Raw genomic sequence first — 25956 nt, 5'->3', positions numbered from 1 at the left:
TCAAGGCGTTTTATCTAACACTTCTGGAGCAATGATATTTCTATTTGCTACGAGTACTCCCCTGTTCACTTTCGCGACGACGAGTCAACGCCCTCCTCCTCCATAGTAGCCTGCGCTTTCTCCGCCACCGCCACCGCCACCGGCTCCATACTGACCCTGGCTGGAGTATGGTTCCTGGTACGTCGTCTGATATTGATATGGCTGTCCTTCCTGACCCTGACCATAGCCGTAACCTCCCGGTTCCTGCCGGCCGTACTGTTCATACCCCGCTGGGGCCTGCATGGGCATCGGACTGGGTGACCTCATGTCTGAGCCGTAGCGGTCGGCATGCGCCGCAGCCTCGTGAAGCTCGCTGGATCCCCCGACTGGCACGTCGAGACCACCTGGACCGGTGTCATTTTCGTCCAGCCCGCGGGCGCCCCCGCCTGGAAAGCCGCCCATGAATTTGGAGTACTTGTTCAACTGGCTGGCCACGCCATGTACTCCAGGTATAGGTAGCTTCTCGGCCATGCCTAGCATGTTGTTGAGGCCGCCACCGCTGCCGCCGCCACCGCCATGGTGTTGTTGGGCGGGTTTGTGCTGCCCCGTGAAGTTGCCCACAAGATCTCCAACCATACCCAATGGGTTGTTACCATGGCCTCCACCGTGGCCTCCACCGGTGTGTTGTCCAGGGATGAAGTTTGCCAATCCCCCAAGTCCTCCGCTGCTGCCCTGATGGCCGCCGGAGCCATGTTGTTGACCAGGAATGAAGTTTCCCAAACCTCCAAAGCTTCCACCGGTGTTGTGGGTTTGACTCGAGCCGGCGGGAGGCTTGTGCATATGCTCATTGACGCCTGCTTTGTGATTTTTGCCTGCCCGGACAGCATCAGAGTTCAAAACCGCTTCGAGGCCACGACCACGATCCGGCAGTCCATTGACCCAGGCTTTCACCGCATTAAACATGTTGCGATGGCATTCATTGCCCTCATTCCTGATGGCCGGATGATGGAAGATACTTTCAACGTCATGCATCACCTGTTGCACAGGCACATCGGGGTGCTCCCAAGCATATAGCACCCGGGGAGCGATGAATTTCAGGATTTCAGCAGCCACATTACCAGCGGGCTCGTTGAGTATATTGCTAAAGTGATCCTTGCTCAGCATCGAGTGTGTCGGATCACTGGAGTGGGCATTGGTCCAAACCTCGAACTGGTGCTTTGCGGACGAATCCAGAACTTCCGAACTTCCCGACTGCAGTGTCTTCGAGATGGCGTTGATCACGGGTCGCACGAACGGCGCCAAAAGCGACAGGACGAAGACCGTCAGCGTCTCGGTGATACGGTCGACAAGAGCCTCAAGACCAGGGATCTTTTCAATTATGCTGCTAATCTGTAGGCATCCAAAGGTTAGTATCATTCTCGCGGAAGCACACAAGGCAGGTGCGTAACTTTAAAACACTGGATATGAATTTGGATGGGAGTAGAAAACTTACGGTCCGGACGACCTTGTCGCGGAAAACAAGGATGGGATATATCTGGGCAACAGTCTTGGCTGGATCGAAGTTTGGCATACCCGGAAGACCTGCAGGTGCAGTAACTTGTGATTGCGAGGGCTGTCCCACCTGCCCGTGCTGAGGCTGTGAAGCAGGAGCATGAGGATGTTGTGGTTGCTGCGACCATTGATCGACCAGTGGCTGGTGCTGCTGCTGCTGCTGCCAATTTTGTTGGGAACCAGAGTATTGGTCCTGCGAGTTGTAGTTATGGCCCATGTTTGGATCGTGCCATTGAGCTTGATGTGGAGGTGGATTATTGAAGGCGTGAGGTGCGCCTTGATCATGCCACTGCTGCTGGTATTGCGGTGGGTTTTGCCCCCAACCTGGTTGCTGGTGTCCTTGGTTCCAACTGTTGGATGCATCATAACCTTGTTGTTGCCCAGCGAACCCTGCATGCGAGGCTCGAGTGCTATCCCAATCGTCAATGCCTCGCGATGACCCTCCGTAGTCATCCACGCCGCGAAAGCCTCCCTGTGATCCATAACCCTGCTGCTCGTTGGCACGAGCTTGCGCCTGCGAACTCGCTTGCAGCTGTTCCGCTTCGTCACAAAGACCCTTGGTCCCCGGCACTTTAGACAACAACTTGACCAGGGACATCAGAGGGTTTGATGACTGCGCTGCCTGCTGAGCTGTACCGAGAGCATTGTCCATCTCGTTGACTTCGCTCTGCGTAAAGTGGTCGGTAGCTTCTCCCAGCACAGAATGATAGAAGTCTACCATTCCAAATGTGCCCGTCACGAGAGGGAAAACGTGCTTCCCACGGAGGTTGATTGCGGTGGCCGTTCCGACGTGAGGGAATACGTTGTGGTACCCCAACTCCCGAAGGGAGAGCTCGACGTAGTTGGTATGTGCACCAAAATCTTCGAGTGTATGCAGACCTTGACCCAGACAACGCAAGGCCTCCGCAAGATCCTCGTCTTTTCCTTTGAAGAACCCATGGCCGTTCGTGTACAGGCGGCCATGGTGGATGCTGCGCTCAAAGCTGTACTTGACAAAGGCGGCGCTGGTGGCCCAGTCACCCTTTCCGTTGGCGATGTAATTTTTCATCCCGGTCTCCATGTCGACTTGCAGCTCAATGTCACGCACTGGACCACGGAGACGGACGTCAAACTTCCGGGCGTCTTCGTTGTCGTTGTAGTCTCTGGGATTGCTGAAATTCCTGTCAGCAAGGGCTATCGTACTTGAGATCAAAATCCCTACTCAATGTGCTCCTCTGGCCGGTAGACACCGAGGCGCTCCGCCGTGACCTCGAACTCTGCCGTGGCATAGCCAAATCCGAGGAATGACAGTAGCCAGACAAGAATTCGAATGGTCTCGGGTTGGGCCTTCTTCAGGGCGCCAGTATCCATGGCCTGGCTGTAGTCCCGTAGCCAGTTCCTGGGTACGTCCAGCCCGTTAGCTGTGGTCTTTTTGGCTTGAACGAAGACGGGACAAACATACCCGAAGTAGACCCTCTTGATCATCAGGGAATTCCATTTGTGGTGACGGATACATGACACAGTCTTCAAGACGTCTTCAATATCACCATGGCGCCAGTTCTTGCCCTCTACCGCGGATATCGAGGCAATGTCTACACGATGGGTCAATGTCGCGGAAACACTCCATTTCGGGCTTACTCACTGCCGGCACCGAAAGCGTGTGCCTCGAGCGTGAAGAGCACCAGACCTAGGAGGAGGACTAGCACCACGTTCCGCGAAAGCAGCCCCATGTTGAGTTGCCTGTGGGATTGTTTCAAGGGAGGGAGGTCAAGACAGTCGGTATATTATGTGACAGCGACAGCCGAGTTCGCTCACTTTGGGTTCAAGTTGGGGTGAACACTGCCAAGATGAACTTTCGGTGCCGCTCTCTGCATCAAGTTCAGGCCACCTCACTTCACTAACCTCGTGCCCTGATATCACTGTGCATACTCTACTTGTTCCTAGGTAAATACCACAGAGATGCCATCCCGCGGCCCCTCTTTGCACCCGTTGGTCGCTCTATCGATTGACCCAAATCGCGAGGCGAAGCTGGTGCCACTATGATACACATGCTGGGCACAGCCACGAACCCCCCGCTGCCGTGCGTGGCCGCGACATCGCTGGCTGGACATGCAGGGATGATTGGTCAAGACGCTCAGCACCGCCACCAGGTTTGGCGACCACGGGAGCGATGAGTCAACATACGTCCGGTACCTTGCAGAGCTGAATCGCCGACACAGGAGGCCCTGCTGTGCTCGTCCTGGTTCAGTGCAGATACCGCAGACGAGGCATTGAGTCGGCGAGTTCGGCAGCACCGATAAATAGACTGCCTTACAAAAAAACCACGGCAGGCGATTGATGGCATTGTCGACACAACTAGGTGGAAGGTGACAAGAGGGTGATATAAAGCGTCTTGTTCAGCTTTCTATCAGCTAGAAGTACATCTCATAGCGGCGGTAAGCTACCCGCCGTGTTGCTGGACAAAATAAATGGCCCGTAGAAGTCCGACATCATTTTAAGCCAGCCGTCAACCCGTGAGATGTGTGCACTCTGTTCCGTTCTTCAGGAACTCAACATAACCAACAAACGAACCCCACGTCGACCCATCTGGTATCTTTGTATTTCTCGTCCGTCATTCCCAACCCAGTAGATGACTGTGCAACAACTCCCAAACCGCATATCAGATAAAACCCGCCTATGTGATGATGATCGTCGTCGTCTATCATAATCTCTTGCCCCGGGAATGCTCAAAACTCCATGCTAAAACAGATTGTCTTTTTGGATCACCGGGTGCCGCCATACTCCTTTGACCCTATTCTTCCACACAAATGACTGATATCATGATGTCAGCTTCGTCAGAATCGCTATGCCTTTCGCTCAATAGAAACAGTTTTCCGTGGTCGTGAGATACATATGTACAGATGAGAGAGATGATTTGAGTTGGAGGAGATCTCGACCACGGGCAAGGCAAGGCAAGCGACACATCACAACATCAGCCAGCACGAATACAGCGACACAACGACGACAGGCACGGAGGACAGAGCACTCGTAGGTGGAGGCTCTCTTACCACCGGCGAGCGGCAGTTGTTTGTTGCATCATACCTGGCGAGATTGATGACGGTGGGCTTGCGATGCGGTTGCCAGTGGACGGATTGACAATAGGGATGGCGTTGTTGCGAGAGCGAATAGCCGACGGTTGGTGGATTTTGAGGCTGTTGCTGCTCGTGTACGCTGGTGGGGACATGTAAAGAGACGTTGCGGCGGAGGAGGAGATGGACAAAGACGGCGTGATTTGAGGTTGTATTTGAGATTGAAGAGGAGATGAGTCGGGCGAGCCACTTGAGAGAGATGAGCGGTCTGACGACCCTGACGTGACAGACTGACGCTTTCCGAGGGAGTCAGCAAGAGATGAAGTCGTGGAGAGAGGCTCGCCACAAACCTCATCAAATGTCAAGAGATTTGGACAGAACTCGAGGTCATCGTCGAGGTCGAATGAACGGCCGGCCTCGAACCTTGCCCGATAGGCGAGGACGCTGGGCGGCTCGGCAATAACTATCTCTTTCACAGGTTTGGCAGCCCGGTACTGGCGATGAGAGTTCTGTGCCGCCGATAATCGGGGTGCCCTTCGAGAGCGGCCATGGTGGCTATGAGACTGAGGCATGGGTTGCGGGTTCTGGGCGTGGTGTTGCTGATAGAAAAAGGTCGACATGGTGCAGCTCGGATCCTATTTGGAGGAGAAAAGGGCCGGAAGCTGGACGGTCTAGGCAGGAATATTGCGGTGCTGCGGAAGGATGTTGTGGTATATTTGCGGATGCCAGCTAATCAGACCGTGGCGAAACAACGATGGGTAGGAGACGTCAGCCGATCAACAAAGAGCCTCGTGGATCAGCGCAATTGGTCTAAGCTGAAAAGTCTTGTTTGGGAAGAATGTAAATGGAGGTCAATGAGGAGCACTGGTTTGATATGGGTGGGAAATAGAAGGGCTGATGGAAGGTGGCAGGCAACAGATGGTACTAGTAGCGCAGTGTATGTGAGATGGGATGAAAGCAGCGGTGGGATGGTGATGTAGGTATGTAGCTCGCGGACTGGCGGTGGGCGGATGGCAAAAAAGGCGAGAGGGCAAGAAGGCAGAGCGAGCCAGATGGGCGAGTCTTTACTTGGATCCTGGCACGCGGCCCACTTCTCGGCGCCGTGATGGTGCTCTGATTCGCCGCCGGTCGGCCAGTGCGTTCCGACTAGGATGCAGGCTTCCGTGGTCAACCACGCAATTTGCCAGTGGCGAACTCCACACCTAGCGCTATCACCGCAATTCTGAGAACGGCCTGCAGGCTGAAAGCGTCCGGTGATAGCGCCTACCACGGTATTTTCCAGTACACGGGCCTTGTTTGGGCCCATCCCAGTCTCTGGCACAGGCCCAGCCCGATTGTCCGCTAATCTCTTCAGGGACAAGCAACGAGCGCTTTGTGGGCCAATCATGCCGTGCCTGCCTCCTTGCTGCCCGTCGTGGCCGTCGTTCCACCGCCCCAGAACTGCCTCGATGCTGCAAGCTGCACGCCTGCGCCCTCCTCCACACCATGAGCGTGTCTTCACACCCTTCCCTCTCGTCTATCCCGCCAACGAATCGCTGCTGTCCACGCCCAGTGCGACCCAATCCGCTTGAACTTGACGTTTGTTGACCGGGTAAATCAGGTAAGGCGAGAGAGTCGTCTGCATCTCGACCTGCTGATCAATGGGATCTTTGCTTTTGCAGCCGTAGCTCGTACCAGCCGTGACCAGCCTTATGCTGTCGACCGTGCCCGGCGTCTCCTGACATTCGGACAAGGGAAGGCTTTAGGCGGCATCTATGTGGAGATGGCCGGTTTGAAGCTTGCTCGGCTTTCTAAATGAGGATGACCCCTCGACCTGGTACGAATAGCTTCAGCCGTGCGATACCATTGGTGTCTCAGCTCTCGAAGGGTCTACCCCACCTGGCATTGCCCGCTTCATTTCCTCCTGTCTCTGAGCCAGCGATTCTTGTAGCTCATACTGGGTAGGGTACTGAGGCCTCAGCGTCAAGGGGTGCAGGCTTGCTTGGTCACGAGAGCACTACAATCTCTCATTACTGGCGTGCCCCAAACGGTTCGGGAATGCCGTCGTAGCGCTTTTTGCTCTCCTCCATACACGGTATGCCCCAGGAACAGTTGAACGATCCAGGACCTAGTCCAGTACTCGGGTCTGCGCCTTGCATTTAGGAATAGTCTACTAGGAAAGCTTCCGAGGCAGATCAATGCCCTGAAAACCACGTTCCACTGCAGGTTCCGAAGCTGAGCAAACCAAAACCCCACGGCGCTATGACGGCCAGGTCCCAGGAGAGTCCAATCGACCCCTGAAAGGTGGGAAGTAGGAGTCCAATTCGAGGCTGGAGCTCGCGCCACTGACTGCATTTTGCTTTCGGCGCTCGCTACGAGAGGGCGCTTCGAAACACCACGGACAAGCTCGGATCAAAGATTTTCCCTTTGCAGCTATTCCTTCCCTCGCGTGGATCCGAGAAACTCTCGTCTCGGCCACGGCCGTTACCCCAGATCACTCTCTCGACGACTACCGGGTATCTGTCCAAGCCACCTTGAACCTATCATGGAGAACGGATACCGCATGGAGGCGGACTACATAGTACTTAGCCTATTCATCCCGGATCTGTCAAATGGCATGCTGCCCGTCTTGACACGAGTGTGCAGCTTGGCACCCAATGTGTGCGGCTACGATCGGATTGTTCTCGGCGCACCTTGGCTTGCCTGAAGAGGTTATACGGTAGAGACGTCCTGGGTAAGATGTTGGAATCATGCAAGCCATTTTCGCCATTTCGGACCTCTTCAGTGCTCTTCGTAGCAACCGACAAGATTACCCGCTGGTGGCAGAGGCAGACCACCAGAAATGGCCTGCCGTTGCTGGGCTGACCAACCTTGCATCTGGCATGGACCCAGGTGGACTTGGTGGAGAGACATTCTGCGGTATATCGAGTGTGCTTGACTCCTTCGTTTTCCCTGGTACCCGCAACCGAGCTCTCAGTAACGCACAGCTTGAACATTTCGGATCGCAAACTCGGCTGTTCATCGCTTCGACCCGACCCAGGTGCGGTAGATCGTGACTCCAGGGTATGCCCTGGCGGCGGTCGAGCATTTCGAAGACCATCCAAAGTTGTCGCTAGCATAAAGCCATGCGACTTCCATGTCCGGTTGCTTCTGGTGTGGCTAAAAAGAGCACGACGCTTGCGTTCCACGGCGGCGCCCGTGACCTTGTGAGTTTTCGGCTGTCACCGAAAAGTCCACGGGTATGTGGCCTGACGCAGCCTCTGACTCTCCCAGAGCGAAGTGTGAATCCCGATTGGATGATGGCGTAGACATCGCATGCTTCACTGTGCACTGTGTAGACACGGCCGGGTCTTGCGGCTCGTGGCGTGTTCGTGCGATGCTCGCAATCCAAGGTATAGGCATGCGCGCCGCCCGCAATGCCTATTGTCCTGCACGACCACCATCCCAGACGACGAAATGGGACTGCTGGACAGTGTAGGTCACTGACATCGCATCGCACCGCATAGCATCGTACCGTATCGGCCTTTCATGAATTAAGGATACTCTCTCTGTGCAGCCTCCTCAAATCGGTGCATCCACTTCTTGACCAGCTCTCAGTCTCCTCTGCTCGTCCCCGTGTTGCGGCTCAAGCCCATCTTCACGGCCACGTCCAACACCATCATCCAACTCCACCAAATCCACATCCACATCCCGTCCATTGTCTTCCTCGCCACGCATCAAGCCCTCCGCCTCCCCATGGCCCGCTGCCGTCGGCTCCATACCCTCACCCACAGCGGATTTCTTCCCCTCCTCCCTCCGCCCAATAACCACATTCCCGGCCGCCAACATGGCCGCGCCAGCCCACCACATCCCGCGCAACTGCTCCCCGAACACCATCCACCCTAAGAGTGCGGTAATCATGAAATTCGCAGACACATTGATGATGCTGACGCGCGTGGTGGATTCGGCGCGGGTGAGCGCCGCCGTGAAGAGGGCCCACATCAGCGCGTTGAACAGGAGGTTGAGGCCGAAGAAGGCGCCGCGGACGAGGACGTCGACGGTGGTGTTGGCAGGCGAGAGGCCTAGCAAGGTGGCCACCGAGGCGGACAGCGACGAGGTCAGCGAGGTTGTGGTTCTGTGGGTTTCCGTGAAAGAGGTTCGTTAGCTACTAGGTATTGATCGATGGAGGAAGTGCTTCATGTTTCGTCTGGCAGACCTACAGTTTTGCAAAAACACCGTTGAACGCCGCGCAGGCGCCGCTCGTGACGGCGAGGAGCATCCACATGGGTTGCCTGCGCCAGGCGGCGACGAGGGACGAAACGTCCATGGCTGCGTCGGCCGGTGGTGTCGGTACCTTCGCTCGAGCTCTGAGGCGCGGACTGGCGGTACGGCCTTCTGCGGACGGGTTACGTTCTTTTCTACGCTGTCGAGCCGTGGGCGGCATTGTGGGTGGAGGACATCTACATACTGAAGCTGGGAATGGAGCTCGAAGCGCGACTGCGCACTAGTTTGCACGTACTCACACGTACTCCGTACTGCCTCACTGGTACAGCAGTTGCAGGGGTGGCCGGCGAAGAGAACCCTGACGGGGTTTGTGATTGGCGGACTGGTTGATGAAGGCTATGCATGCCCATCACTCGTCACTCTCATCGACCATTACCTGAATTCTCTGCTGACGAGGCACTCGTACTCGTACTTGCTCGGTATTATCCAAAGTCGGACCAAGAACGCAACAAGTGATAAGCACTACGTCGAACATCGTTTCCACAAAGAGAGATTAGTATATAGAGGTCATTTGCAGAGAGTACATTAGCCATGATGATGAGGAACCCTCTTCCTGTCCTCCATCTCCTAATACTGAATGCCTGAACGCCTACTTCGCCTTTCCGTTTGTCATTGCAGATGTCGGTGAGGAGACCTTCGCTGTCATCGGCGTCTTGTCCTCGGCAGGCTTGCCGCTCTCCTCCTCTCCAGACCCGGTCTCGCCGGTCTGAACCTGCTTGCTTAACGACCCTTCCTCATATCCCAGAGACTTGACAATCCCCAAGCCCTTTGTGCGCCCCTCGCGGAAAAGAATCCTTTCGCCGACACAAAGAAACTCCGGCCGCTGCACGAAGCGGAACGCCACTGTAGCCCTGTCGCCGGTCCGAATATACTCGCGATCGATATCGATAATAGCGCAAGTCTGGCTAACAGGTCCGACGTGTAACATGGCTTGGTACTTCGGGCGGATGGTGGTTGCATGAGACAAGATGAGTACCTCGGCCACAAATTCGCGGTAGACCTTGGGTGGCGGGCCTTCCAGTTTCGGGAGCACCACCATTCCCTTGCGCACGTCTTTGCGCCGTAGGTTTCTCAGCGCTAGTGACGCAGATTGGCCAGCGCTGCATGCCGGTACTTGTATCCTCTTTCGCTCGATCGAACGAATTTTGGTGTTTTGGAACTGGCCGAGGGAGTCGGGACCAACCAGGACGGTGTCACCAGCATGAATCGCACCAGACTTCACCACGCCCGAGACGACGGTGCCCACGAAGGGAACAGAGAATGTGTCGTTGATGTGGAACTCGAAAGGGGCCTGGTCATCGTAGTGGCCGTGATGCGGGAGGATATTAAGGAACGTCCGCACAAGGTCCAGGCATTCTCCAGTGACATTCGAGACCTGGAACACCGGGCAGATCCGTTGCGACACGAATTGTGTTGCGGTCATGACTGTCTCCTCGTGTGTCTTGATGAAGATTGGAATCTTTCGTGCGCCTGGAGATTTGAGGATTCTCGTGATCTGCGTGATAGTCTGCTCTAGGATCTGTGGCGGACAGATATCGATCTTGGTGATCACGACCATGACAGGGACATTCAAGGCCAACGCTATGCCGAGGTGTTCCTTGGACATGCCGATAAGTCCATTGTTGGCGGCAACCATGAGTAGACAATAATTTGGCGCTGAAGAGAGCAGACCAAAGACTGTGGTCCGGAGATACTTCTCGTGACCCGCCAGATCAGTAAAGGTGATGACCTTGGCCGACCGGGTGCCAATTTCTCCCCAAGTCAACTTGCGGCCAGGGACACTAGACGTGACGACCTGGCCATGAGTATCGAACCCCATGATCTCCATGCCTACAGACGAGGTCCGGCCGGATTCGATCTCGTGTTTGTGTCGAAACAGATTGACTCGAGCCTTGCCTCGGCCGTCGTCAAGGTTTCCTTTGACGAGGACACCCAACATGGTAGACTTGCCAGCATCAACATTGCCGACTACCGCTATCCGTGTCTCGATGACCTCTTCGGCGGCCGTTGGTGCCTGCCGGATAAGCAGCTTGCCATGGCAAGACTTGTCTTTCGTCTGCGACTTGGCTTCATTGTCGCCACCCACATTGTACGTCAAGAGCACCATGACCGCGGCCCTGCTCATCTCTGCGGCATTCCTAACTCGACCCAGGGCAAGATCCCACTGCTCTTTGGTGAAGCCCATGGAGTCGCCATTGTCCTCGAGCCCGAGATCAAATAGCGCCTCACCATGCCCTTCATCTATCCTGGACTGTAACAGCTCCGACAACTGCTGCAGTGTCTTATGGGCGCTGTCCGAGGTGTCAAGTAGCCAGTCCTTCAGTCTCACCTGGCTGGGACTATCGGAGAGATTCAGCGAGTCGAGGATGTCGAGTTCGGCGTGGTCTTCGGTCGCGGACTCGGCGTGCTGTGTGCGGCTTTTGGCTTGTTGTTTCTCGACATAGTCGGCAAAGTCGGAGAGAGCCTGCAACTGGATCAGAAGGTGTAACTGCAAATGCAAGACTACGAACAAGCTCTCCCTTCCGGCGATCCTGCAGGGTCTGCTTGATGCGAGTCCCCATATTCACTTCCTGCAGAGACTGAGACAACGGATTGAAACGAATAGCACGTAAGAACAAGGATGATTCGCCCCCGCGCTCAGTGAGGTATTCGAGGGATCATGGTTGACGTGTAAATGTTGGGCGACTCCGCGGGTTTCTAGTGCAGAAGAAGCGTCATGACCTAGGATGTGGGATGACTGCAGGCGAGACGAAGGTTCGATGTGATGTTACGGAAGAGAAATATAGAGTCGCTGGGGAATCTAAATACACCGGCGGAGGAGATCGTGGTCAAGTGTTGGAGTCATTGATAGCGGGGAAGACGCCTCACAAGACGCGCCGCAGCGACTGAGTCATCCCCACGCCGATACGGACACGGCCTCTTCATCTGCTGCCTGTGGCGGCTGGGCGTCTTCAGCATAGCCCCTGTACATACTGGGTACATGACGTGTATCAGCTCGTCGAGCCATGCGTCCCTCAGGAATCAGGGCATATGACTGATCGAACCAGCCCAACCCGATACCTGTATGGAGTAACTGCATGACCACGCCAAGTGTGACTCAAATCCGACCGACGAGGCTTGCCCATGATCCTCTGAGCCATAATCTGGTCTCCATGATGGTGCGCGACGTCAGGCTGGTGCTCAAGATGGCACTTTGGAGAGGCCCCATAGTCTTTCGGTTTGGCTGTAGTTCGAGATTCGTCAAAGCGAATGAACGCCGGTTCTCACGATGCGGGCTGAGGGGAGATGAGCACGACGGAATCTCCTGCTTCCGATCAGCAACAGCTGCGAAGCATTGCGATAATGGCCTACCTCGAACAAAGAGCATGTCTGATTGCTTCTTGGTCGTCTAGCTCGTCGTCAGTAGCGGTCCGATCAAAGGAGGCCGCGAACAGACCTTGACTGTCTCCTCGCCGTCCTCTTCCTCCTCAAAGGTATAAATTGTTTCCTCGACTTCGCCGAGCACGAGATTGCAATGGCTGTCGTATGCCTGCTTAGAAGTCAGTCCACACTTTGAACCTCGCTCGAACGATGGTGCAGATGTATCCTTACATGTAGTCTCCCCTTCAACTCGCGGTCACCTCGAAGCCGGACAAAGACAATCTCGTCGAGGGACAGACGCACGAGGTCGAGCGGCTCTGAAACTGCATTAGCTCCATCGTCCGTTGAATCGGCCATGCTGAGGATTGGTGTTGTAATCTTGTCGGGTGTCAGTTTCGCTGGCACGGTGGAGGAGAAACGCTCATCAATGCCTCAGTCTTCGCTCAGTTGAACACTTGGCGTCATTTGAAATTTATATGTGAAATTCATGTTCGCGCTGCTTCCTTCGACTCGGGACTTTTCAACTGCGCTTTCAATGCCTTAGCTGCCATTCCTTTCAGCTCCGGGTTAGTTGACCTGTCGTTGCATGGTGTATTTATGCATGGCTCGCTGCCTCTGGCGAGGTTGATCAATGGCGTCTCACCACCCTCGCCCAGTCGCATCCCGCATCTAACCTTCCACATCCTCCGCCGACTCTCTCCTTCATCCGCGCATTGGACCTCGAAGTTATGCCTCCCGAGTGCACACAATCTACAACATGTCAAGCGCCTCTCCTCCACCACCGCGCCCTCTACGCTTTGGGAACCTTTCAAGCAATCTCCCTCCCTAGGTGAACGCGATGGATTCGGCTCGGTCAAGGGGGAGGCGAATGGGGAGTCAGCGTCTGATCCCCTGTATGAAGCGAAGACATTTGTGACGATGCAGAAGCTGCTGGAGGAGAACAATCCTGATCGGATACTCTTGGGCCTGGTGACTCCCCAGATTGGGTATGAGTTTATCAAAACTGCAGATGATAAGGCGTTCGCACGTGCCATATGCGCTCTGGACCCAGAGCACTTTGTCGTGCCGTACCGAGACATGTTTCGCTACATGAAGCCAAGCTTGGAGACACAACCGAAGCATCGCGTAGTCAAGTCACTGGAAGAGCGCGTGGCTTCTTTCGTCAACATCCTCGACTCGTTAGTCACTCAACGACAAGAACATGGCCACGCGCTTGGCCTCGATATCTATCGCCATCTGCTTCGATGTACAGCTGCAGCAGGTATTGGGTCTTTTGCCAGAAATGTCTTCCGCGAATTCATGCCTGGAGAAGAGATCGTGCCAGATTTGGACTGCTACAACTACTTCATGGAGGCGCTCACGTGGAATGACGCTTACAGCAGGCACGAAAGATACAGGCTACGGATAGTCACGCACAACATGTTGCGTCGCTCTGGCGAAACCAGACCCCTCGGATTCCGCGGGCACGGAGTCGCCTCGCCTCTCAATCCAAAAAACCAGGAATCGATCCGGCTTGAAATATTGAGCATTTTCAACGAGCTTGTCAACCAGGGTCTCAATGGCAACGAGGCAACGTTCTGCAACCTCATGGTCGCCATGGGTCGTGAAGGCGATCTAGGCAGTGTCAAGAGCGTCCTAAAATCGGTGTGGAATATCGATGTTGAGGCTCTGGACAAATTCGACGAGGAGGAGTTGGAGAGTCCGACATTCTACGAAGAAGGCTCGCCGCTCCGACCTTCTGCCCGGTTGCTTACTACCGTAGTGCATGTCTTCTGCACGAACAATGAAGTTGCCCTTGGTGGTATGCTCCTCGATTACATCTCGCGCAATTACAACTTGGCCATCCCCGGATACACCTGGACGCTTTTGCTCGAGTGGACGTACGTCTTGTCCATCCAGAACAGAAAGTCCCGGGTTGATAGAGGTTTTGGCGAAGGCCGTATCGCAAGGAGAGCGGTCGAATCAGTCTACCACGTCTTCCACAATGAACCATACAACGTCAAACCCAAGATCGTGGATCTTATCTTCCGCTTCAAAGCCCGTGCCGTGGCCAAACGACTTTTCCCAGCAGTGTACGACCTTCGCGAATGTATGGCACTGCTTGAAGAAGAGAGGGCTCGCCTCTCGGAGTTATATGACCTACTGCGCAGGTGGATCAAAGATGGAGCCTACAAACTCATCTTCTCCGATGGCCTACCCTCGGCTGAGTTCCTCGACCTTAAACGCCGCTACATCCTGACGTCCCTGCATGTGGACTGTCACATCCAACTCATCTCAATTGGCGTTCGCAACACCTTCAAGAAGAAGAGCTGGACATCGACGGACGAGGGGACCGACTGGCCATATCGAGGCATTCCGGACTTGATCACCGAATGGCGGGATTGGCTCCCAAACATCCTGAGCTACTACACGCCAACGGGCCACGTCCGGCTATGGGGGAGAGACTTTCGCCACGCAGCGATCCAGTCGGCCAACAGTATGCAAACCACAAGAACAGGCTCGATGCGCTTGCTGCTCGACACGTACTCGCCCGTCCGACTCCGGCAGGCGACCGACTTTATTCACCACAGGGGACCGTACCATGCAACATTCCAAGCCGAAATGGACAACGATACCTCGGGCCGTCTGAGTGACTGGGTGATGCAGTATGAGTCGGCGCTGAGGCAGGAGAGGTTGACCGACCAACAAGTCGCCACCAGTGTCGTGGAGATGCCGGGACCTGATCACCTTGCCGAGAACTGGAGTCCCTGGGGCGGCATGTTTGATCACAAGCCGGCCTCCAAGCCGTACCAGGACTGGTGGGAGAGGGATGAGGATGACTCGAAGGCCGAAGACGAGGTTCACGGCAAGGACGCGTAAAGGGCGACGGCCATTCGAATCGTAGCGAACGAGGGCTCATGACTTGGGAGGAATCCGCCCCATTGTAATATCAACGTGATTGCCGTTTCTGTACATAGCGGTGCAAAGGAAGCATTGCCCTATGTGTTTATGTCTGTGTGTTTGTGTGTGTGTAAACTCTCCCAGAGAAGTAAAAGTGCACGTGCGTAATGCGACGTGCAATGTGCAATGTGCAACTTCAAGCCTAGCTAGGGATATCATAATAGTAATTCATAAAAGCACGATCGGCCACCCACCCCAACCCAGTTGAGAGAAATACTGTACGGGAGTACCCAGTAGTGACTCCCTTGCGCGGGCCGGCACCCCACGCCCATACGCATACATATCGCATGCACGCACCTAAAACGAGTGGCCACCTCGTTCTCACGTCGCGATGACCCTCTCCCTCCTCAAATCATTGACAACCATATACCGTCCCAGGCCGATCCAGCCCCACCGGAACCACACCATCTGGCTCTGATGCCCGCTGACCATGGCCTCCCGGGCCTTCCAATACCGCACGATGTCGTTGACAAAGACGACCCTCTCGTCCTTGCCGCCCCGCGCTTTCCCGCCCCCGAGCACCTTGCCGAACGTGGACGCGTAGATGCCGCTGAGGAGCGTGGGCACCGCGTCCAGGATGAACGAGTATTTCCGCAGGATGTTGACCGAGGGCAGCACGTACAACGACACGGGGCACGCGTAGCCACTGTAGCCGCGCATGATTTTCTGCACGAACAGCACGGCGCCGTGGTAGAGCGCCTTGTGGTTCGGGTGGGACGAGATGCCGTGCGGGTCGAAGGTGATGAGCACGTCGATGGTGGCTCGGGGCCCGTCGGGCTCTTTGGGCGCCGGCGGAGACGTGGAGGGCAGGGTGCGGGAGGAGGATTTTGTGTGTTTCGAGGATGGTGGTGACGATTTGGTGGGTTTCTTCTTGTCCTTGTCTTTCTCCTTCTCTTTTTCTTTGTCCGAGCAGGAGTCCAGGGATTGTTTGCTCGGGGGCGCCGTGGAAGCGGTGGACGGGCCGATGACATGCGGCGCAAAGGCGCTGGCTAGCACACGTGAAATGTCGTCGGCCTTCCAGTCTTGGGTCATGCCATCTTTGAACCGCTCGTCGTCGAGCACGAATACGTCTTCTTTCCGGCGCACGCCTAGTGTTACGGCTGCTTTCTCGAGCTCGACACGGCGAGTTGCGCCTAGTCCTTCGCTGTCGCCGGTGCTCATGCACAAGATCTTCAAGTGGTTCTGCAGCGAGGGGTGCGTGAGCGCTTGGAGGGTCGGGGAGAAGAACATCGACTCGTCGTCCGGGTGGGCGATCAGCAGGATGATGCGCTTGTTGCGCAGGTGGGCGGGCACGGGTGGGAGAGTTGTCGAGGTGAGGTGCCATAACACGAAGACGAGGACGGGGACGAGGGTAAAGGTGAGGATTGTTGTGAAGGCCATGGCTACGGAGAGATGGTGGGTGATGAAGGAGGAGATAGAGGCGGGACCGCGCGAGGCAGGACGGTCAAACGTGCCCTCGCGCACAGCAGGAGAGGTGGGAACAATCGCTAGGAATATGTCGGTAGGGTCGTGAACTCGCCGTCGAGAGGCAGAGAGTTTTCAACGGTAGGGCGCGGATATTACACCAAGTGGTCGCATGCGCGGCGCGAGACCGACAGCCAGGCGGAAAAGTTCATAGCGGGGAGTATGTATACTCGCACATGAGCGAAAGAGAAGAGAAGCACCTACGAGGAGACATGCAACCCAGAGGAAATGGTCTCAAGCCATGCATGAACCAGTGGAGTATCAAGTCGCAGTCGAAAGAAGCGGTAAAGGTGGCCAGATGCGGTTGATCAGTTCGCGGTGAAATGGAACGAAACTCTGCCTGCAATTGGAATTGGGCGCGTCGCATTTTGTCTCGTGAACCCCACCGCCTGATGAATTAGTCGGCCTTCAATTTCGGAGCCGGAATCCATTGGCGCGGCACGCATCGTCACGTGGCGTGCGAAGATCAGAGAGACGCTGGTCGAGATGAGAAGGTGGTATCATTGCTTGGATGGGGGGCCAGATTTCTTCCTGTGGTTGCTCGTTTACTGTGCCGGTGGGAGCCTCGGGGTGTGAGGGCGTGGTCACATATTACGAACAGCATCTACGGTATGGCGGGCAGGACATAACTCACATCTGGACCACCTCAGCCTTCGCTGGAGCCTCGACGGGAAAAGTCACGTCACTCTCGACCGCCGGCTTACGGAGAAATGCGTGCCGGGCGGATGGACGATGAGCACCATGAGAGACTTGGAGATGCAGTTTGTGTCAGCAAAATATCATTAAATGACCGATCGTAAAGTGAGACCAACCACAAACTCCACCAAGCAATCCTTGCCGACACCACTGTGCTTTGCACCCTGCTGTTCTCGCCCTGATGTTGTATTCTTGGTGAATTCGGATACAGATGACTCCATCGCAGCCATGGTCGTCTCTTGATCTTGCAGATCATGCGCTTGAGGTTGCCCTGTTGCAATAAGCTGTCGCAGCACGGTCCTGCGTGGTTTGATGCTGTTTCCGACGCCAAGTACACGGACAGCCCCGGCCCCAGATGTTTCCAACGCGCGATGGTTCTTGACCTTACTTAGTACCGATATCTGGTCGAGTAGTCTTTGGGCGAGACCACTAAGCCCCTGCCCTTCTTGGCGCCTTTGTAGATTGTTTCGATAATGTCAATGAGCTCTTGCTTGTCTTCCAGGACCCAGTTGAGCTTGTTGTTGTTGCCCGTGCCAAAATCGCACATCATGTGCTTGTTGCGGAAGAAGAACATCAGGGTGACAGGGTCGTAGAGTTCGTACATCTGCTTGAAATCGGGAACCTGATCGAGGTCACAGACGTAGATGACGGCAAAGTTCTTGACGCGTTCGGCGACTTTGTAGAGCACCTCGTCCTGACGCATGCAGTCGGGATCCCAGTCGCGACCAAAGCGGATGACCACAAGTCGTTCGTCCTCGGACAGGATAGCCTGGTCGACGTGCCAGGCAGTGACCAGGTGAGGAATGACAACGGAACCCATGGTGGGAGCAGTGTTACGATCGACGATTGATTAGCTGTATTGTTCGCGTTCTCTCAAGGTCGTGGTGTGAGGAGAGGAGTGATGAGAGGGAGAGGAGCAGGCGAAGGAGCGTTTGGAAGATTCAAGAATGAGTTCCAGGCAGTGACATGCGCTTGCAAGGCCGGACCTTGGCGGGACGCTAGCCTTATCGATAACAACGCGAACCCCGCAAAAAAAGTTTGAGCCCCGGCTTCGAGCGCTGTAGGCACGCGGCTTTCTCTCTCTGGCATGACATCTCATTATGCTGGTACCGGCGGCACGATACAAGATGGCATCCCCTGGCACCGAAGATAGATCAGCAGACCCCATATCCATCCTACGAAAAGATCTGACTTCCGAGAACGTCCCTCTCGCCCGTCGATTCCGCGCCCTCTTCTCGTTGAAACATGTTGCCTCCCAAACTCCTGGCCCACAAACCACCGCAGCCATAGAAGCGATTGCAGCAGCCTTTACATCACCATCTGCCTTGCTGAAACATGAATTGGCATACTGTCTCGGCCAGACGAAGAACTTGGAAGCAGTCCCGTTCTTGCGTGCGGTTCTCGAGAACAGATCAGAAGATGCAATGTGCAGACATGAAGCAGCTGAGGCACTAGGTGCGCTGGGAGACCTTTCGAGCCTACAAATCATGAAACAGATGAAAGACGACGAGAAAGAACCGTTGGTAATCCGAGAGACATGCGACATTGCCGTGGATCGCATCGAATGGGCGCATTCTGAGGATCGGAAGACCGAAGCCCTCAGATCTAGCGACTTTGCCTCTATCGATCCTGCACCTCCCCTGCCCTCATCCGCAGAGGCACCCTCAATACCGGCTCTACAACAGACACTCCTTGACACGTCGTTGCCTCTTTTCCAGCGCTACCGAGCAATGTTTGCACTGCGAGATCTCGCTTCTCCACCAGATCTTCCCACAGCCGAACCAGCCGTTCATGCCCTCGCTTCTGGCTTCGGAGACCCATCAGCACTATTCCGACATGAAGTCGCTTTCGTTTTCGGCCAGCTTTCTCACCCCGCCTCGATACCTTCATTGTCGGCTGTGCTGGAGAACTCCAAGGAAGAGAGTATGGTTCGACACGAGGCTGCGGAAGCTCTTGGCAGTCTAGGTGAAGAGCCTGGCGTGGAGGATTTGCTGAAGAAATTTCTGGATGATCCTGAGCAGGTGGTTCGCGAGAGCGTAATTGTTGCTCTCGATATGGCCGAGTATGAAAAGAATGGAGAAATGGAGTACGCAACCGTCCCGACAGCCATCACTGCATGATGGAAGGAATCACAGCAATGGTGGCGGTTTCCAATGGTTTAATTGTTCTGGACATCCTTGAAACCGCATTCGCATCTGTAGAAGACTGTTGTGCCTTCATCGGCACTCCGTAATTGCTTGGTATGGTAGAACATTTCCGGTCTGTGACACTCTGGGCATTCCCTGGAGATGACGGCTTCAACCTGTAGATCTTCGGCGTTGATTGCCTGGACTTCCGAGTGTTTGGCTCGTAGTGCCGACGGGAAAGCGCTAGGCTTTGACCTGGAGGTGATGACCTTGGAGGAAGTGTCTTTTGTGTATTGGAAACAGTCGTCGCATTTGACCATATCATCTTTGTTCTCGCCCGGCACTATCCGCGGCAAAAGCGAACCGCAAGCATCGCAGAAAAGCAGGCTCCCTATGGCAACCATGTTGTTTTCTTTTGGTGGTTGAAGAGGCTCGAAGTTCAAATTTTGCCTTGATTGCTTAGTGAAATCTCCAGATAGCCGTGCCGCAGATCGTGCCTGACTAGCCGAAAACGGATGAGGGCGATCGCCGCGAGACCTTCTCCCGCAGTTTAGCCGAGCGCATCACCACCAACTCCGGAGAATCTAGCGCAGCGCAGCCTGGCGTCTCTGCCACTCCGCAAGCAGTTGCGCCCGCATTGTGTAAAGAAGCCTCCATCAACAACACGCCCTCTGGAGCGATACGTCGGGGAGAATATGCCGTCGATGGCTTGGATACCCGCAACAGCCCAGCTCAACCTACCGTCGTTTGCGCCCCGGAATCTCTTTTCGTGATAACTGGACCGGCGCATTCGCTCAATAGAGGCACCCACGATGGCTGCGAGCGACACCATTGAGGTCGTCGTCCCCAGACGACCCCAGAATGGCTCTCACGGAAGACAGCTTTCGGTGGATCAGGCTCTGCAGTATACTCCGATGACCACTTCGGTTCTTCCTGCTCACGGTATGCTCCTTCCTCACTTGTGCCTCACCTCACTTGGATGGCCCGTCGCATGCTAACACCGTTCACCAGACCGCATCCCTCTGCCTCAACTAGGTCGCCTGACTGACCCGCGCCTCACTTCTCCTTCTGAACGCAAGGCGGCATATCGGTCCGAACAGTTCACTCCCAGAGTCAAGGAACGTCTGGCCGTCTTGCTCGACCCAAGCCGTCTATCTGAGATCAAGTTCAGGCGTCCTCCAGTTCAAGATGAGGACAATACACAATCTGGACTGCATTCGATACCGACTATGATTCTCAATATGTCAAAGATGGACTTCACATATCCTTCATCATCACCAGGAACTCATAAGAAGCCAACGATTCAGATGCCCGTCACCAAATCCTCATCTACCAAGTTCGTTGTAGAGGTCCCGAAACCGCCTCCCTCATTCAGTCGAGATGGTTATCCTACCATCCCAGACTCACCCAAGAAGAAGAAACTGGTAGCGCTGAGCTCGAAGCGAGAGAAAGACGACCGGCTATTAGCGGACTTCGAAAATCAACTCGTTGAGATCTTTGAGGCTCAAGATCAACTCGCATCAGATACAGTTGCAGGAAGTTCGAAATCTCATTCTGCTATATTTGATCTGCCTGACGATGACGATGATTTAGAAGAGCCGCGCCTCACAATCCCAGTTCATGAGAAATTGCAGGCTGTCATGAGTCAGCTGGTCTCTTCTGGCCGCCTCGGCGATGCTCCGACCGAACATCTGCAGCGTCTACAACGATTATGCGAGCCTGCGATAGAAGCAGCACAAACAGTCAATTTGCGAGTGCCCTCGGAACCGTCAGATGAGGACATGTCTACCTGGCTGGCGAGGCTTCACAAGGGAACCAGCGGAGCCGCATCAGCATGCACCCTGATTTACACCTCCTTGGGATCATCTCGAAACCTTGAACTTGTCAACCTGGAAGCACTGCAATGGCTCCCAAACGTTCTGGTAAATCTGTTCGAAAACTGCCTGATTCCAGTTGTTGAAGCTCGTCCGGATGGGCAGCACAGTCAATTGTTCAGTTTCGCATCCTCGCACTCCGACCCGCTCAGGCGCTTGTTAGATATTGGCCGCAAACTATTGGATCTTGTGGCAAGGGTCTGCGTGGATATCAAAGGAGCAAGTTCCATCGTTAACTCGACCGAGTTCCTTGCCTCGAAGCTCATCTTCGTTCAGAACGCCTACAACGACAAGGCGTCCGCCATCGGTTGTCAAGCTTATGAACGACTGAGGAAGCAGGCAATGGCAGCTGTGGCGAGGTTCTATGCTGCGTTTCCCGCAGAGAGGTCGGCGATATTAGACGAGGTTCTGAGCTCGCTGGATAAGCTACCTTCCAATAGCCGGAGTGCAAGACAGTACAAGCTTGGAGGCAACAAAAACATCCAATTGGTTTCCGCCTTGTTCCTGCAGCTGGTGCAGACTTCAGCCATGCAGTCGGGCAAAAAGGAAAAGCGTAGAGCTCGTCACCTTCCCCGACATGCATCAGTGAATTCTGAGGATCCAGAGCAAGATGAAGATTCGGCAAGTGAGATGGAGGTTGACTCGGTGCCCGTGTCGGATGGCAAGGACCCACTAGCGAAACTGAGTCAAACGGCTCAATCACTGCTCGACGACGCCCGGAAGAGTGCTCATCACATTGTGATATGGATGGTCGACAAAGCTTCCAAAGTCACCAAATCTGGCGATTCACCTTATCGCAACATTCTCGACTTGTTCGTGGAAGACATGACACTGGTCTTTGCCTCGACAGATTGGCCTTCTTCTGAGTTGCTGCTCACCATGCTTGCTATGCGCATGATCCGACTCGTGCAAACGGACAAATCAGCCTCTACAAAGAATATGGCGCTCGAATCTCTGGGTGTAATGGGTTCTGCCATCTCGGTAACACGAGCGTCTGCGAGGAATCTCTTGAAGTCTACTTTGCGAGATGGTGACTCGAGCTCGTCTGCAGTTGCTCAGGAACTCTTCAATCTGGCAGGAGAGCGAGCCAATTTCCTCCTCGACGAGCATGAACTCGTATCGTCTAATGGCCCTTTCCCGATCGTACATGCGTATCTGGGACACAAAGGAGGAGAGGGTCTAAGAACAAAATCTGCCCGAGCCTATTTTCTGGTGCAGTATGCTATTCTTGTCTCTCGCACCGTGGAGAAACAACTCAGGGAAGAACAGCACTCTCCGCCGGACTCGCGGCTCCTTTCCACGGCTGAGGCGATGCTTCAGCAGCTATCGGAGCCTGGCGAACATGACGGAGCTGCCAATGACTATCCAGAAGTCAAAGAATTGGAGGCACAATTGGCATACCTGCTGAGTATTCTCAATGGACAGTTTTGTCGACTGTTTCCGGCGATTGCTAAGACACTCGCCTCATCTCTCGACAGCGATCAGGCTCAAGTCCGAAGCCGCAGCTTGAAAAGCATTGCTGCGATGCTGGAAACCGACTCGAGTCTTCTCGAATGGGAGACGACTTTGGCAGAAGCCATCTTCAAATGTGCCGCTGATGACTCCTCGTTGGTGCGTGACTCAGCCCTGTTCCTGGTCGCCAAATTCATCATGCCTAGACCTGCACTTGAGGAGAAAGCGTTTAAGAGGCTCCTCAAGTGCGCTGCCGATACCAACGTCGGAGTGCAGAAGCGAGCCATAGGTCACTTGAAGGATGTCTATATGAAGGAGTCGAGGCAGAACATGAAAGCGATCATTGCCATCGAGTTTCTGCAACGATCGGCAGACCAGGAGAGCTCTGTGGCTGAGCTTGCAAAAAAGACTCTCTCAGAAATCTGGATTGAGCCGAAAATGACGATGCTTGCCACTGCAGGTGATACAGCACATGTTGATGTGACGATTGAAGACCTCAAGGCTCATATCGTTACGTGCCTCGCTAGCGATACCGCCTCTCTGTCGTCGCTGCTCAAGAACTTCTTGATTTGGAAATTGAAGGACACCAAGAATGCCAGCCATGTGCGAGACCTCTGCGCTCGTATTGTGAAGAAACTCCTGGATACCGCCAATGGCTCCGAAGCAGGAGCGGCCGATTTGACGACGCTTGTCGCATTTGCTGAGGCGCGCCCGGAAACAGTGGTACCTGCAGACCTCACTAGCTTGAAGAGCTACCTCAAAGACCTGTCCAAGCATGACAATATACTCAAGTTCAAATCAGTTGTGGCTATATTCCGATCGGTATTGCCACACCTGTCAAGCACCCAAGCCCCATTGTTGGAAGAGGTACAGCTGGACCTCCTCAAAGCCGCGCAGAAGCTCGCCCCTCGACACGAATTAGAGGAGGTGATGTCCTGTCTGAGGAGCATTGACGGAGTGCTAAACAATACTGGCAAGATGGCCTCATTCGCCATTTCGCTCATTAGGAACGTGCTACAGCCTAATATCCCCGCTCAGATTAGGGAAGCTATGAAGAGGCAGAATCAGCTGGAAGAGCTCAAAGCCAAGGAAAATCGAATGAGGGAACAGTCACTGCGTCTCGTCGGAGTGGTGGGCAAGCACATTGACCTTGAAAGGTTTCGGGGCCAATTCCAGAAAGTCTTCTCTTCTTCCGAGCCCCCGTACAAGGGTGGACCGGTAGCAGGATACATTGCGGATTGTATTGTGCAATTTACCTTGCGGTCGGCGCCGATCGAGATTCGGTTGAAGGCGCTGGAGGGTCTCGGCCTCGTTTGTCAATCATGGCCGGGTCAATTCAACAAGCGCCTTGTTCGAGAAACATTCTTTGAAGTGCTCGAGGGCAAGACTTTCAGCGGGCTGGACGCAAAGGATGTCATAAGGATGCAGGTTAGGGTACTCGAAATCTTCGAAGAACTCTATGGAACGCGAGCCAGCATGAAAGAGGAGGCCAAGAAAGGTGAGGGCGGAGGCGAAGTGCAAGCGCTTAAGAATATTGGTGGAGACAATAAGACTCGGGAAGATGAGAGTGCCATTGCTATCATCACCAATCCCCTCGTCGACCACCTGATACGGATCGTCAATACGGAGACGGGAGAGAAAGCACTGCTCGCTGCTCAAACGTTGGCCAGCATAGACCACCAAGGCATGACACACCCAAAGCAAAGCACCTCGGCGTTTGTGGCATTGGAAACCAGCGCGGATCCCAAGGTTGCCGCGGTCGCTCGAGTCGCGCATGCGCACCTGCACCAACAGCACGAATCCGTATGCGAGCGGGAGTACGTCAATGCGGTATACGCCGCATTCCGGTATCAGAACGACGTGTTACAGGATCCTCAAGGTGGCGTCGTTCCCGGATTCAAAGCCAAACTCGAACCGGCATTCAGCATCATCAGCACAAGCGGCTCAAAATACGTGAAGAAATTCATCAGCAACGTCATCTCGAAGATCAACACTGAATACTCCAAGTTGAGCGTGACTGAGCAGGGAATCCCAGAACACGTATTATTCGTCCTATTCGTGGCACAGAATCTGGCGTTCCTGGAGTACAAAAAGATGGACGAGTTGCTTCACACGGTCTTGCAGCTGGAGTTGGCATTTGGCAAGAATGGCGCCGAGACCGCCCAGGCTATCGAAACTTATCTTCCGCCCGCACCAGTCAGAACGACAGACAGCCATGGTGCAGTCGAGCCACACGTCGAAGTCCAGCCCGCGCCAGTGGAGATGCAGGTTGACCCGGTGCTGCTCAAGAGATTGACATCGGCAGCATGCGCAATCACGTTGATATCGGAGGCGAGAAATTTCCTGAAGCGGCAATATGGGATCTCGCGAGACGTCAGGATGGCAATGCAACAAAACAAGCAGACCAAGGACGGCGGGAAAGAGCCGATCAAGGTGCACGGTATCACGGGCGACAAATTCTGGCAGAACACCAACGCAGTGCTCGCATCACTCACCAGCAGCGAGGAAATGATTGTGCGATGCCGAGAATTCGTGACACTTGTCGCTGTGGACGATGAGGTGAAAATCGCTGAAGAGGAGGCAGACCTGAATGCGATGATGGATAATGCGCAAGACCAGACGACGGGGGCGCCACGAGGCAAGAAGCGCAAGAGCATGACTGGTTCAGCCGGTGGAACACCGAAAAGAGCTCGAGGTCGACCACCTAAGAACGGCTACGCCAGACGATCAGCAAGCGTGTCCTCGTTCGAAGGCGCTGATGGCGATTTTGATGATTAAGATTGCACAATGATTGATGATGTTGAACTTGTTTTATGGCGTGAACAGATCTGGAGCAGGAATCCCGGTTTTGAGCATTTGATCTCAGGGAAAAACGGCTACTGGGGCTCAATGGCGATATTCAGCTCTGAGGATGGAGCTGGGAGGGAGCGGCGTGGACACTTTCGGCATTCTATGATACCCCACAAAGTTGTTTGGTGATTGTGACAGGGCTTGATACAAGGTCCAGATAGAGCGATGAATCAAATAAGTCCAATTCTTTTCTGTTCAATGTACTCGTACTGTATGTAGTGGATTGTTCCAAGCTACCAGGTAGAGAGACGGGAGTTCGGAAGCGATTGGATGTGTCCGGCCGCAGCTGAAGGTCTGATAAGCGACGCTGCAGCGAGACGACCCCAACGAGAACGAGATGGATGAGCTGATGAATGTCCGTGAATGGCGAAGGCT

At 54.6% G+C, this 25956-nt stretch overlaps 11 protein-coding genes across 11 annotated transcripts; 3 read left to right on the top strand and 8 right to left on the bottom strand.

The window, feature by feature from the left end:
• Nucleotides 1-84: 84 nt before the first annotated feature.
• G647_07638 (uncharacterized protein) lies at nt 85-3239 on the bottom strand (the record flags this gene model as incomplete). The annotated part of the gene is made up of 5 exons (XM_008731951.1): nt 85-1368; nt 1472-2681; nt 2732-2908; nt 2972-3101; nt 3152-3239. 5 exons carry the CDS (start codon nt 3237-3239, stop codon nt 85-87), a joined length of 2889 nt encoding a protein of 962 aa, XP_008730173.1.
• Nucleotides 3240-4552: 1313 nt separating this feature from the next.
• On the bottom strand, nt 4553-5197 carry G647_07637 (uncharacterized protein; the record flags this gene model as incomplete). The annotated part of the gene is made up of 2 exons (XM_008731950.1): nt 4553-4873; nt 4928-5197. 2 exons carry the CDS (start codon nt 5195-5197, stop codon nt 4553-4555), a joined length of 591 nt encoding a protein of 196 aa, XP_008730172.1.
• A 2920-nt stretch (nt 5198-8117) lies between these two features.
• On the bottom strand, nt 8118-8979 carry G647_07636 (uncharacterized protein; the record flags this gene model as incomplete). Its single annotated transcript, XM_008731949.1, has 2 exons — nt 8118-8670; nt 8756-8979. The coding sequence occupies 2 exons, from the start codon at nt 8977-8979 to the stop codon at nt 8118-8120; spliced, it is 777 nt and encodes a 258-aa protein (XP_008730171.1).
• Nucleotides 8980-9408: 429 nt separating this feature from the next.
• G647_07635 (uncharacterized protein) lies at nt 9409-11380 on the bottom strand (the record flags this gene model as incomplete). The annotated part of the gene is made up of 2 exons (XM_008731948.1): nt 9409-11283; nt 11330-11380. 2 exons carry the CDS (start codon nt 11378-11380, stop codon nt 9409-9411), a joined length of 1926 nt encoding a protein of 641 aa, XP_008730170.1.
• Nucleotides 11381-12082: 702 nt separating this feature from the next.
• Nucleotides 12083-12536, bottom strand: G647_07634 (uncharacterized protein; the record flags this gene model as incomplete). Its single annotated transcript, XM_008731947.1, has 4 exons — nt 12083-12123; nt 12171-12207; nt 12256-12348; nt 12411-12536. 4 exons carry the CDS (start codon nt 12534-12536, stop codon nt 12083-12085), a joined length of 297 nt encoding a protein of 98 aa, XP_008730169.1.
• A 240-nt stretch (nt 12537-12776) lies between these two features.
• Nucleotides 12777-15038, top strand: G647_07633 (uncharacterized protein; the record flags this gene model as incomplete). The annotated part of the gene is made up of 1 exon (XM_008731946.1): nt 12777-15038. The coding sequence occupies one exon, from the start codon at nt 12777-12779 to the stop codon at nt 15036-15038; it is 2262 nt and encodes a 753-aa protein (XP_008730168.1).
• Nucleotides 15039-15440: 402 nt separating this feature from the next.
• Nucleotides 15441-16499, bottom strand: G647_07632 (uncharacterized protein; the record flags this gene model as incomplete). The annotated part of the gene is made up of 1 exon (XM_008731945.1): nt 15441-16499. The coding sequence occupies one exon, from the start codon at nt 16497-16499 to the stop codon at nt 15441-15443; it is 1059 nt and encodes a 352-aa protein (XP_008730167.1).
• A 1168-nt stretch (nt 16500-17667) lies between these two features.
• G647_07631 (mitosis protein dim1) lies at nt 17668-18099 on the bottom strand (the record flags this gene model as incomplete). Its single annotated transcript, XM_008731944.1, has 1 exon — nt 17668-18099. One exon carries the CDS (start codon nt 18097-18099, stop codon nt 17668-17670), a length of 432 nt encoding a protein of 143 aa, XP_008730166.1.
• A 307-nt stretch (nt 18100-18406) lies between these two features.
• On the top strand, nt 18407-19399 carry G647_07630 (deoxyhypusine hydroxylase; the record flags this gene model as incomplete). Its single annotated transcript, XM_008731943.1, has 1 exon — nt 18407-19399. The coding sequence occupies one exon, from the start codon at nt 18407-18409 to the stop codon at nt 19397-19399; it is 993 nt and encodes a 330-aa protein (XP_008730165.1).
• Nucleotides 19400-19437: 38 nt separating this feature from the next.
• Nucleotides 19438-19809, bottom strand: G647_07629 (uncharacterized protein; the record flags this gene model as incomplete). Its single annotated transcript, XM_008731942.1, has 1 exon — nt 19438-19809. The coding sequence occupies one exon, from the start codon at nt 19807-19809 to the stop codon at nt 19438-19440; it is 372 nt and encodes a 123-aa protein (XP_008730164.1).
• A 408-nt stretch (nt 19810-20217) lies between these two features.
• Nucleotides 20218-25509, top strand: G647_07628 (uncharacterized protein; the record flags this gene model as incomplete). Its single annotated transcript, XM_008731941.1, has 2 exons — nt 20218-20347; nt 20417-25509. 2 exons carry the CDS (start codon nt 20218-20220, stop codon nt 25507-25509), a joined length of 5223 nt encoding a protein of 1740 aa, XP_008730163.1.
• Nucleotides 25510-25956: the final 447 nt, after the last annotated feature.

This window comes from Cladophialophora carrionii (genome assembly GCF_000365165.1).
Source record: "Cladophialophora carrionii CBS 160.54 unplaced genomic scaffold supercont1.6, whole genome shotgun sequence".
In the NCBI taxonomy this organism is placed as follows: Eukaryota; Fungi; Ascomycota; class Eurotiomycetes; order Chaetothyriales; family Herpotrichiellaceae; genus Cladophialophora; species Cladophialophora carrionii.
The sequence above is the reverse complement of the archived record's forward strand: the minus strand, read 5'-3'. Positions and strand labels throughout refer to the sequence as shown.